At 30.5% G+C, this 13496-nt stretch overlaps 1 protein-coding gene across 1 annotated transcript in view; it reads left to right on the top strand.

The window, feature by feature from the left end:
* The window catches only part of Zyx (lipoma-preferred partner zyxin), a 53283-nt gene extending 40024 nt beyond the window's left edge, over positions 1-13259 (top strand). Inside the window, exons 9-10 of the mRNA XM_075370080.1 lie at positions 6999-7119; positions 8120-13259. Coding sequence (XP_075226195.1) covers positions 6999-7119; positions 8120-8248 — 250 coding nt within the window. The 3' untranslated portion in view covers positions 8249-13259. The remainder of the gene's footprint in view (positions 1-6998; positions 7120-8119) is intronic.
* The last annotated feature ends 237 nt before the right edge of the window (positions 13260-13496 follow it).

The following is a 13496-nucleotide window of genomic DNA, read 5'->3' on the forward strand; positions in this document are numbered from 1 at the left end:
TTGTTTTTTTTGAAATGTTTTGCTATCTCACTAGAGCTTTGAATGTTAATGAGCGATAATGTACATGTGTGTATCGCATTTATGAGGTGTGTACAAAAAGTAACTAGGATTTTTGTTTTTTGGAAAGAATTTTATTTATTTGTCTAAATTAATGTTATCCCCTTCAAAATAGTCCCCATTAGATTTGCTTTGGAGATCTTTCTTAGTGGATATTAGATTTATTTGTGTAATATATAGTTTACTATATTTGCTTATCTATATATTATTTACTTAGTGTTGATATTGTGATTTATTCATATGTGAATTTCAAAAAATTTAAAAAAAAAATTCATATTGAATGAGTATGTCAATATGAATTTAATTGGTTAAACTTTTAGGTAAATTGAATGAACAGATTGTGTGTGATAAAAAAGGGACACAAGCAGTCCAGAATGTCTATTTGTATATATACTTGCATGCATGGGAGGGTGTGTGCACACACATTATTATGTATATAAAATTTATCCTTATTTTTTTTTCAAAATTTGTCTCCAATGAATTATTTAGAAGCTTAATTTTAAAAACCTCCACTATGAATCATGAGACCTTGCCGTTGGTGTGGGGGCTTGAGTGCTCAGGGATACAGAGTAGCTGGACCGAAGGTGCAACCATATCGGAGAGGTATCTGTTGAGAGCCAGACTAAGGAATGATTCCTGAAAGAGGGCAGCAGCTCTTTCAGTAGTTGTTAGGGGCGTGAGTCACAATGACTTAAACGGCCGTATGAACATCACTCAGTCCTCTGAGTACTGCGCAGCTGAAAGCAATGGAAAACTACAGCTGCTTTTTTTCCAAGAAAATGTGGCTCTCTGCATTTTCACATAGCAATAATGGAGGCGCCTTCCTTGGTAAAATATTCCGGAGGTAAAATAGTCCCCCGTTCGGATCTCCGGGTGGGGACTACTAAGGAAGGGGTCACCAGAAAATTAAAAAATAACATTCTACGAGTCGGAGCGTGGAATGTTAGAAGCTTAAAAAAGGTTGGTAGGCTAGAAAATTTAAAAAGGGAAATGGATAGGGTGAATGTGGATATAGTAGGAATTAGTGAGGTTCGGTGGGAAGAGGAAGGCGACTTTTGGTCAGGTGATTTTAGAGTAATTAATTCAGCGTCAAATAATGGGCAGGCAGAAGTAGGTTTCGTGATGAACAAGAAGATAGGGAGGAGAGTGGAGTATTTCAAAACGTATAGCGATAGAATCATTGTAATAAGGATAAAATCAAAACCTAAACCGACAACGATTGTTAACGTTTATATGCCTACAAGCGCCCATGATGATGATGAGGTAGAGTGTGTATACGAAGAGATTGATGAAGCAATTAAACACGTAAAAGGAGATGAAAATTTAATAATAGTTGGAGATTGGAATGCAAGCATTGGAAAAGGCAAGGAAGGAAATATAGTGGGTGAATACGGGCTGGGCAAAAGGAATGAAAGAGGGGACCGACTTATAGAGTTTTGCACGAAGTATAATTTAGTAATTGCCAACACCCAATTTAAAAATCATAATAGAAGAATATACACTTGGAAAAAGCCAGGCGATACTGCAAGGTATCAGATAGATTATATCATGGTTAAGCAAAGATTTAGAAATCAACTTGTTGACTGCAAAACTTACCCTGGAGCAGACATTGATAGCGACCATAATTTGGTGATAATGAAATGTAGATTGGGGTTTAAAAACCTGAAGAAAAGTTGTCAGATGAATCGGTGGAATTTAGAGAAGCTTGAGGAAGAGGGGGTAAAGAAGATTTTTGAGGAGAACATCGCAAGAGGTCTGAGAAAAAAAGATAAGGTAGAAAATGTAGAAGAAGAATGGGAGAATGTTAAAAAGGAAATTCTTAAATCAGCAGAAGCAAACTTAGGCGGAATAAAGAGAACTGGTAGAAAACCTTGGGTTTCAGACGATATATTGCAGCTGATGGATGAACGTAGAAAATATAAGAATGCTAATGATGAAGAAAGTAAAAGGAACTATCGGCAATTAAGAAATGCTATAAATAGGAAGTGCAAACTGGGGAAAGAAAAGTGGATTAAAGAAAAGTGTTCAGAAGTGGAAAGAGAAATGAACATTGGTAAAATAGACGGAGCATACAGGAAAGTTAAGGAAAATTTTGGGGTACATAAATTAAAATCTAATAATGTGTTAAACAAAGATGGTACACCAATATATAATACGAAAGGTAAAGTCGATAGATGGGTGGAATATATTGAAGAGTTATACGGAGGAAATGAATTAGAAAATGGTGTTATAGAGGAAGAAGAGGAAGTTGAGGAGGATGAAATGGGAGAAACAATACTGAGATCTGAATTTAAGAGAGCATTAAAAGATTTAAATGGCAGAAAGGCTCCTGGAATAGACGGAATACCTGTAGAATTACTGCGCAGTGCAGGTGAGGAAGCGATTAATAGATTATACAAACTGGTGTGTAATATTTATGAAAAAGGGGAATTTCCATCAGACTTCAAAAAAAGTGTTATAGTTATGATACCAAAGAAAGCAGGGGCAGATAAATGTGAAGAATATAGAACAATTAGTTTAACTAGTCATGCATCAAAACTAGAATTTTATACAGAAGAATTGAGAGGAGAGTGGAAGAAGTGTTAGGAGAAGACCAATTTGGTTTCAGAAAAAGTATAGGGACAAGGGAAGCAATTTTAGGCCTCAGATTAATAGTAGAAGGAAGATTAAAGAAAAACAAACCAACATACTTGGCGTTTATAGACCTAGAAAAGGCTTTCGATAACGTAGATTGGAATATAATGTTCAGCGTTTTAAAAAAATTAGGGTTCAAATACAGAGATAGAAGAACAATTGCTAACATGTACAGGAACCAAACAGCAACAATAACAATTGAAGAACATAAGAAAGAAGCCCTAATAAGAAAGGGAGTCCGACAAGGATGTTCCCTATCTCCGTTACTTTTTAATCTTTACATGGAACTAGCAGTTAATGATATGAAAGAACAATTTAGATTCGGAGTAACAGTACAAGGTGAAAAGATAAAGATGCTACGATTTGCTGATGATATAATAATTCTAGCCGAGAGTAAAAAGGATTTAGAAGAAACAATGAACGGCATAGATGAAGTCCTACGCAAGAACTGTCGCATGAAAATAAACAAGAACAAAACAAAAGTAATGAAATGTAGTAGAAATAACAAAGATGGACCACTGAATGTGAAAATAGGAGGAGAAAAGATTATGGAGGTAGAAGAATTTTGTTATTTGGGAAGTAAAATTACTAAAGATGGACGAAGCAGGAGCGATATAAAATGCCGAATAGCACAAGCTAAACGAGCCTTTAGTAAGAAATATAATTTGTTTACATCAAAAATTAATTTAAATATCAGGAAAAGATTTTTAAAGTGTATGTTTGGAGTGTCGCTTTATATGGAAGTGAAACTTGGACAATCGGAATATCTGAGAAGAAAAGATTAGAAGCTTTTGAAATGTGGTGCTATAGGAGAATGTTAAAAATCAGATGGGTGGATAAAGTGACAAATGAAGAGGTATTGCGGCAAATAGATGAAGAAAGAAGCATTTGGAAAAATATAGTTAAAAAAAGAGACAGACTTATAGGCCACATACTAAGGCATCCTGGAATAGTCGCTTTAATATTAGAAGGACAGGTAGAAGGGAAAAATTGTGTAGGCAGGCCACGTTTGGAGTATGTAAAACAAATTGTTGGGGATGTAGGATGTAGAGGGTATACTGAAATGAAACGACTAGCACTAGATAGGGAATCTTGGAGAGCTGCATCAAACCAGTCAAATGACTGAAGACAAAAAAAAAAAAAATTTTAAAAAAACTTCAAAGATTAGTTGCTGAACCTTGTTTGGTAAAGTTCAGTGTAGGCTGCTTGAGAACAGAAAATTTCCATTATTTTAGCTTCATTTGTTTATTTCAAAATGTTAACTCCACCTGAAATATGGCATGGAAGAATAGCAGTCCGTGATAAGATTTTTATTCTCTGAAGATGTAAAACTGGCTGAATGATGTCAGATATTAAAACAGTATGGCAAGAAGTATACTAACTGTGAAAATTTTTATAAGTGGATTGAACAATTTAAAGTAGGCAGAACAAGTGACTAATTTTCATCATAGAAGTAGACAGTGGAAGTTTCAGCTGATGATTTGCAAAAATCGCATTAATGATCCTATTTGCAACGACAGACACATAAAAATTTAATATTGGCATTGTTCATTCCATTATCCATGATAAGTTTATTATCACAAAATGTATTCAAGGTTAGTTTGAAGACAGTTGAAAAGTCACAAATGCAACTGAATGCACATTCATATGGTTTTTAGTGAAAGTAAAACCATACAAATTTTTTTAAAATTACATAATAACTTTTGATGAAAGTCTGATAACACCATTTTGATCCAGAATCCAAAAATCAGAAAATGGAATGGAAACATCCAAGTTTGCCTGCCAGGAAAAATTCAAAATTTATGCGTTAGCTGGTATAGGATGCTAACAATGTTTTAGGACTATAAAAGCCTAATTTATTGTGATCGTTTGGAAGAACAACGTAAATTCAACAAAGAGTGCCATTGTGACATGCTAAAACCTGCAGTAAGGAGGAAACATTCTGGTTCTCTTCATAAAGGCGTAATTCTTCTGCATAATACCCATTCCCATACTGGTCAAAAGACACATGAAACTGTTCAAAAGTTGGGTGAGAAGGTAGGTGTTGCCACATCCACATAATGATAATGATCTCACATTATCAGATTGTTTGTTTGGTCTTCTCAAAGTGTTTTTAGAGGCAACAAGATTGAGTAAATGCAGATCAAGAATGGCTCTGGTACAAGATCTTATATTTTATTAGAATAAGAAACCTCACACGAAAATGAGACATGTGCCTAAGTATAGCCAGAGATTATTTTGAAAAACAATCTTTCATTGTGATTGAATAAATAAACATTTTTCTGCATCATTTGTCTATTTAATTATTGAACAACCCCTGTAGAGTATCAGTAACTTCAGCTCAGTAAAAAATAAGTACCCATCAATATCGCCAAAACTCATTTTGTTATGCATGCCATAACGAACATATGTATAGTGTATGTCCCATTTTAAAATTGATATAATGCTTAAAATTACATCCTTCACACAATAGTCCTCATAAATAAAACAAAGCACTGACTTTTGCCATATTTTTCTACCAGCTAATTTTTTTTTTTATGACTATACCAATTGATATTTACATAATGTTTAGTATGTAGTTTTATTACAGTAAATTAAAGATAACGGGAAAGCTCATTAATCATGCATATGGCTTAACTACATTTTTCATGTTTGTTTTTGTATTTAAAAAAATAATTTTTATGTTTGAAAATTTCAAGTATTATACACACTGAATTATTTTAAATATGTGATATTAAATCAGTCATATTTGACAGTTTGAGTAAGTCATTGTGTGGTTTTGTGAAAATGGAAAAAACTGAGTATTGTGCCATGATTAAAATACTTGCACTTGAAAGGCAGGTACGTGTACTCAAATTAAAACAGAGTTGGATGCTGTTTACGAGGATTCTGTCCCATCATTTGCCACCATGAAAAGATGGGCAGCTGAATTTAAGCATGGTGTCATACCAGCTTTGTTGTTGATGAGCGTTCAGGAAGGCTAAAAACTGCAAATGCCACCAGTATCGTCAAAAAAGTTCACCAAATGGTACTAGACAACCGACAAAGTAAGGTTAGAGATAGAGAGATAGCAGAGGCTATGGACATATCAAAAGAACATGTTTGTCATAAGCATAAGCTATCCGTGCATGCCATGTTTGCACACTTTGGACCAAAAACGTATTCGAATGAACATTTCCAAGTCTCTGCTAGAGCAGTATAAGCATAACTAGTCAGATTTTTTGCATCAATTCATAACTGTTGATGAAACGTGGATCCACCACTACACTCCTGAGATGAAACAACAATCAAAACAGTAGACTGCAAAGGTTGAACCTGCTCCGAAAAAGGTGTAGATGGTTCCATCGGCCAGGAAGATGATTGCAACTGTTTTTTGGGATAGTAACAGAATTTTGTTTATCTTCATAAAGGTAAAAAACAGTAACGGGACGGTATTACGACGCATCATTACTTGACAAGCTGAAGGCAGAAATTGCAAATAACGACCACAATTGAAGAAGAAGAAAGTGCTTTTCCATTAGGATAATGCGCCTGCTCACACTTTGATGGTTGCCGTGGCTATAATTCACGATTGCACTTTGAATTGGTTGACCACCCATGGTATTCACCAGATCTGGCCCCAAGCGACTTTTTTTTGTTTCCTAACCTTAAAGCTTGGAGGAAAGAGATTTTCATTGGATGAGGAGGTGGTTATCACATATGTAAATGCCTGTTTTGTGGAGAAAGATGCCAGCTACTATTTGGAAGGGTTAAAGAGGTTAGAGCATTTCTTTATATTTGACAGAAAAAAAATACATCTTTCCATGTTAGGCTGAAAACTTTTCAGACAACCGTTGTACTTTTTACAATTTATCTAAGTATTATCTAAAAAAAATTTTCTGTTTTTTATTTTCCTGATATTTATATAATACAGCCTGATTTCTTAATAATAACATTTTTTTTTATTCACCTTTACATGTTTTAAATATTTATTTAAACTTTCATATTGATAGGGCTGTAATTTTCATTGTAGCTTTAGAAAAATTACAAGAAGGGTTATAGGTATTTTTCACAAGCTTTGTTTGTGCTGTTTGAAATAAAGGTTTAAATTTGAAATTAATGATTTGTTAAACTGATAAATTTTTGACCATTGACAATGATAACTATTGTTGTAATGTGTTTGTTGTGTTAGATTAGGTAGTTTATTCCTTAAGCTTTATTTTCTAATATATTTATCATATAATTGGGTTACTCTCTGCCTTAATGGATTCATGTTTAATTTTATGTTATGCTAGAAATGACTAATAATTTTTTTGTTTTAATTTTAGAAAATTTGCACCACGTTGTTGTGTTTGTAATCTTCCTATTATGCCTGAACCAGGCCAAGATGAAACTGTTCGTGTAGTTGCATTAGATCGAAGTTTTCACATTCAGTGTTATAAATGTGAGGTTAGTATTGTTTGTAAGATATTTTTTTAGTTTATTGATAAAGAATTTTTTTTGTTGGAGGATGCCACTTAAGTTTTTACATTGGTTATCTTATTCCTTACATGAACATTGGTTTTATTAATCCATTAATTCAGTGTACTATGGGCTGGAACATTGTCGTGAAGGAAAATCCAATTGTTCTGCGGATCAGTTCTCTTCTTTGCTTGTTCTCTCACTGGGCGAGAAGCTCAGAGTAATGATGTTTGTCAGTTGTCTGACACTGGTGCACTTCAACCATTTCCATACCACCATTAATGTAAAAAATTACAATCGGCATTGCCTTTAGTTTTGACTTGCTTGTTCTTGATTGTGATTTGCACATATAACATCACATAATACCGTGCACTTTCTACAAGTTTCAAACTCTGTTGGCAGTTTCTTCAATTTCAATAGGAATTTGAGTTTAACATTAGATATTATTCTGGGAAAATAACTTCATGTGTTTCTTTTGTTTACTAATTTTGTAGTTATAGACAAACTACAATTGAAAGTAAACATTGTTTATGCCAATTTCTAAAACCTTCAAGGTTATTTATCATGTGAACACATCCCACTGCTATGAGTTCACAACTTACAGTATGCTCTCTATCTTCTCAAATAAACCATCAAATAGATGGCTGAACAAAACTCACTGAATAAAAGATGTCTTTTGATCCTTAGATTGTCTTCAATTTTGATTTTTAATTATAACTAGCTGTAATATCATGTACCAAAATATATCATTTAATGTAAAAAGAAGATCATAATCTTTTAATTTAGAGATAAGTTTGTATGTAAATAATTGAACTCAACTAAATTATATTTTTAGGGTAAATCATTGCAAATCAACTTAATTGAAGTAATTTATAATCTATACATATAGGTTTAACCATGCTTTCAGAAGATACTTCTCACTCAAAAAAAAACTTAAATTAGCTCATTGTGAAAACTTTTAATAGTATAATGTTTCATGTGATTACAGGATTGTGGATTGGTATTGTCAACAGAAGCTGAAGGCAGCTGCTATCCATTGGATGATCATGTTTTATGTAAAAGCTGTAATGCCAAACGTGTCCAAGCTTTAACAATGCACATGACAACTGAACTATAATTTTTATGATAATAAACAAACATATTAAAAAAATTATATACTTACAAAGTGTTTTTCTTAGTATGGAAATAGAACAATTACTAGGGTAAAATTAATTTTCCATTTATGAAGTTCTACAGTTTTTTACTTGTTGCATATTTGTACTATTTGAGATGTATAAGTTTGTTATAATAATCATGATTTTTATAATTTTTATTTGTATTTAGTTATTAAGAAAAACCTATAGTACTTAAACCTTAAGTAATCTTTATAACGGTTCTCTTATCGCTTTTGAAATAGTATTGTAATGACCAAACAGTATTACCGCTCAGAAGAAAACTGTACTGGCAACTACAAATTTATCTTTTTAATTCAGTCTTTAAGATTTATTTTTCAGTCAAATTGTAACATGTACTTTTAATATTGCTGTTAATCATTCCTTTTGTATATTTAAGAGAGTTTTTGTTTTCACATCTTCCAAAGGAAAAAATTATGTCTTGGCTGTTAGAAACTGAGTTCTTTCATAAAGAACAACAATTTTATCTGTTAAAAAACCAAAGAATATTTTTAAATATAAAAAATAAAACCTCTAATTCTTATTAATGCTGTTATCTAACGTAATATTTAGTGTAATCTTTGCCATATTTTCTCTGTGCCACTGAAAATTGTAATTTTCTTTTTTCTTTGTCCTTAGCTTTTTTGTACTCCAGTACATTCATCCTTTATATTTTGCTGTTGTAATAATGCTTTTTTGTAAACTTATTATAGATCCATTATGTAAGTTGTTGGTAGATGCTTAAAAATGCTTATTAACATTTTATTGTCCTCTCTTCTGTACCATACAACAAATCTGTAAGCAATATTAGTTTCTTTGACTCTGATATTATTACTACAGTAACACTGGGTGGGCAAAAAATCACTTCTATGAAAAAAATTTAAAATTTTTTTTCTCTAAGATTAAACTTTAATAAAAATAAGACTCATATAAAAATACACCCTCAAAGAAAAAATTAAAATGGTGACATTTTACTTGGAAAATAAGAGGAGTGTTTTTAAAACATAATTAAAATTTAAAAAGTTTTTAACTAGAAAATCCGCCTTGCGCAGCCATCTGTGCAATGGTTTTGAAATTTAAACAGACTGGGTCAGTGTGAGACCAGAAGATCAGGGAAAACAAGATCTTCCAAAAATAATGAAAATATTGAGTCTGTAAATAACAGTGTAATGGAGGATGCCATAAAGTAGCTTGAAAACATTCCACTCAGTTGGGCATTAGTAAAACATTATTGCACAGAATATTGCACAAGGATTTAAAAATGTTTTCTTACAAAATCCAATTAGATTATAAAGTTGATTCGGAACAATTACTACATTACACCTGGAATACTGGCAACAATTAATCAATCCTGATGATTCTGACGATTTCTTTTTGCCTAATTTGTGGATGAATGTGAATCTTAGTGGCTATGTGAACAAACAGAATGCTCATTTTTGGGGGACTGCCAATCCACAAGTTGGTCATGAACATAGTTTACAGCCACAAAAAGTTAATTGGTATGCTGCTGTTCCTCAACAAAGAATCATATCGGACCTTAATTTTTTTTTTGAAGAAAATAGTATTTCTCAGCAAAAAACTTGGAATTTTTCATTCCAAATCTTTGATATAAAATCAAAAGAGCAGAGAGGTTCCAGCAAGATGGAGCCGTAACTCACACCAACAGAGCCACAATGGAGATCCTTAAGTTAAAGTTTGTAACTAATTTCAAGAAATTTAGATTTTCGTTGGCCTCCAAGGTCCCCATTGGCTTTCACAGTTCCTGATTTTTTTTGGGGGCTATTTAAAAAAAGAAGTTTGTCAATAACTCAACAAAATTTAGAAAAGCTAAAAAGCTGTGTTTGAGCCAAACGACATTTTAATTTGAATTATACCTCTGCTGTCTTATTCTTATAAATGTAAGAAAAGTTACACACATACAAAAAAATTTCCTGGATTTTTCAACTGTTTAAAAAACCTTTAGAAATGTTTAATCAATTTTCTGAAAAAGTAATTGTAGAATTTGTATGTGCTGTAAGACGGTTTACATGTTATTGAAAAAAAAATGCTTAGTAATGTTAAGTGAAAATTTTGACTATATATATATTAGTCAAAATTTTAATCACCTTTGAAGTCATTTTATGTTAGCCTCCAACTCACATATTGCGTGAGGTTTCAGTACCCAACTAATTTGGCAACAGAAATGTTAATGTTTTGTTTTAGTTTTGCTTTATTGTCTTTTGTTACTTGTTTCACTTAAGTTTTTTTTTTTTTAATTTATCAATACGTTTTAGAGTTCTGTAAGAAATTCTATTTCTAAATTTTCTACACAGTATTTCTGCAAGTGGGGTAATTTTTGTGTACCGCTATTGTGAAAAGACTGAACCTAACTTTACTTTGACTTCCATAAGCATGTTTATAAAATGTGCTCTCTATGAATAAGCTCTCTGTGTGATATATTAGTTATTATACACTGTGATTTTTTTTTTTTCATATTATGTCAGCAGTAAACCATATTATGGAAATTCTAAACAAGTGTATTTAAAAGTTAATGATTGAAACACGAAGATGTCTGTTAAAAAAAAAGAATTTTTAAAATAATTAGCTACTTGCAATACTGCAGTTTGTAAAACAGAGTATATTAATACTATAAAACATACTATTACATGATTTAGTAGCTCTAATACTTGATAAAGAGTAAATTTATTGACTAAAATGTAATGTATTCATAGCTTGTTACATTGTTTTTGGCAATAAGTATTTAATAATTATTTATAAGTGTTATGGCGAATATTTTTCTTAGTTCGTTTGGTAGGTATATGTTGATTGATCATTATAAAAAGAATTTTGTTTTTTTTGGTGTCGTACTCAAGTATATGATATCTCTTAGTTTGTATTATAAGATCAATCCCTGATATTGTGTTGTTTCAAATGTTATAAATATAATGTGATAAAACTTTCATCACCTTTTTTATTTATGTTGAGTTTTTATATTTTAATATTTACTATGTTTTAAATATTCATTATCACTATGTAGGTAAAAAATTTATGTCTTATGTAAAATTTTTGACATTGATTATAAACTTTGTTTATTCCATGTAACATCTGTTTAACAATTTCCAGTGGAGACAAAAATCAGAAAATATAAGACAAATTAATGAATATTGATAATAGTGATCTTGTGGCAGAATATCATCTCTATTTGTTCTCATGCTAACTGTAAATTAAAATAATAAATGCTTTTGTCTAAATTTTAAGCTTCTCACAATTTTTTAGTTTATAAGTAGATTGTGCCAGAACATATTATAGTAAAAACTACACATACATTCTTATGAATTAATCTTTATTGCAGACCTAATTTTTTAAATAGCCTTTTTTCATGACTTTTAATCTGTAAATATATTACATAATTCAAATTGTTCGATAAATAAACCAAAACTTCATTTTGGAAAATAGTATTTTTTAGTGATTTTCTAGGAATAGTTCCAACTAATTTCTAAAATTTTGGGATTAGTTGAATACACTTGCTTGCACAGGTGTGGTTTGTGCTGATTGTGTATATTTTTACAAATATATACACATAACATATATTTTATTATTTGTATCTTTTTATATCTATATAACCTCCTGGTTCTTTTATAAATCTAAAAGATTGATAATTATACTAGCTTTTAAATTGATCATGTTTGTAATTTGATTTTAGGTACTAATTTTATTTAATATATAAAGTTGTAAATTTTTTGATAAAATCAACATAAATATTTTTGATTGAAGAGTAAGTGATTATATTTTTTAACATTATCTTTCAATTTGCTTTGTTTTATGTAACCATTATTGAATGTTAGCGAATTTATTATACTTTCTTCCTTGAGGTTATACACTGTACATTGAATTAAAATGCTTAAAATTAATTTTAGAAGTATAAGAAAACAAATTACAACCTATCAGTCATGATTTCAATTGTAAAAGTACGTACATCACAATAAACTGCATGAAGGGGATTAGGTAATAAAATAAACATAATGTAAGGCACTGTATACTGCTTCAGGAGTATACATTCTTCTATTGCCCAATATGTTTACTTAATAGAAATACAAATTAATGAATCATTCTTCAACAGTTAGGCGTATTTAATAAAATAAGATAAATGCAGTTATAAGTTATCATTTTTATAGTTATGAAAACTATTGTTAATATAAATTGTTTTAATTACCTTTTTCTCTGTTACTTATGTTTGTAATCATAGGGATCATTCTTTTTGTCAGTTTTGTTTATTTATCTTATCCTTATTTTTTTTTCCTTTGCACTTTCTAAAACTAAAATAAAGAATGAATTTATCTAACAGCCTTAATTCAATAACAAATGTTCAATAGAGATCGAACACAATTGAACAATGTTTTTTTTTTTAAACATAAAATAAAGGTATATTAAATAAATATAGTCTTGTGTAAATTTGAAGGTTAGTTTATAAGAGCACTTAAAGGTTAATGACATGGTTTTTACTACAGTTGGCTTAGATTATGCTAAAAATTCTCAGGATTGTGTAGAAAAGCACAAAAAAATTCGATGGACTCAAAAATATTATCATTGCTGTTAGAATGTCCTTGTATGCAGAGAAATTTTTTTTAAATTTGCTTTTACATTTATTGCTTGCTTTTATATAAAAGACGTGTTTGTAAATGTTGTTTGTAATTAGATAAGAGGATCTGTCTACTTTGATCAACAACAATCCTCTTCTCTGAGAACAGAACAAATATTACTAAAAAAATAATTCATATAGTAATTTGCAATACTTATTGAATTAATGTATAAATTTTGAATAGCTACTTTTATTATAGTTTTGATCATAAAAAGACATTAAAAAAGTTAAAAAGTTATTTAACTATAATCGTAATTTATATGTTTACCATTATTTGATATACTGTGAATTGTAGTTTTATTAGAATTGTATTTACAATTTAATTTAAGTAAAATATATTACAAACTGTATTAAAATTATTACAATCATTGAAATCTGTAATAATTTTACTTTATTGATATTTCTCTTAACCATCCTGACTGCCATTTTTCCTGTTTCTTTAACATTGTATTATCGGTGAACTGTGGGCTGTCAAATTTTTTGGTATGATGTTATATCCAGTTGTGATTTACTTCAAACGCTACTTCACAGTGTACTATTAAACTTTTTTTTTACTTGTTTATGCCCATGAAATTGTATTGTGTAATATGATTTTG

The sequence above is a fragment of the Lycorma delicatula genome, chromosome 1 (assembly GCF_047948215.1).
Source record: "Lycorma delicatula isolate Av1 chromosome 1, ASM4794821v1, whole genome shotgun sequence".
Taxonomy (NCBI): Eukaryota; Metazoa; Arthropoda; class Insecta; order Hemiptera; family Fulgoridae; genus Lycorma; species Lycorma delicatula.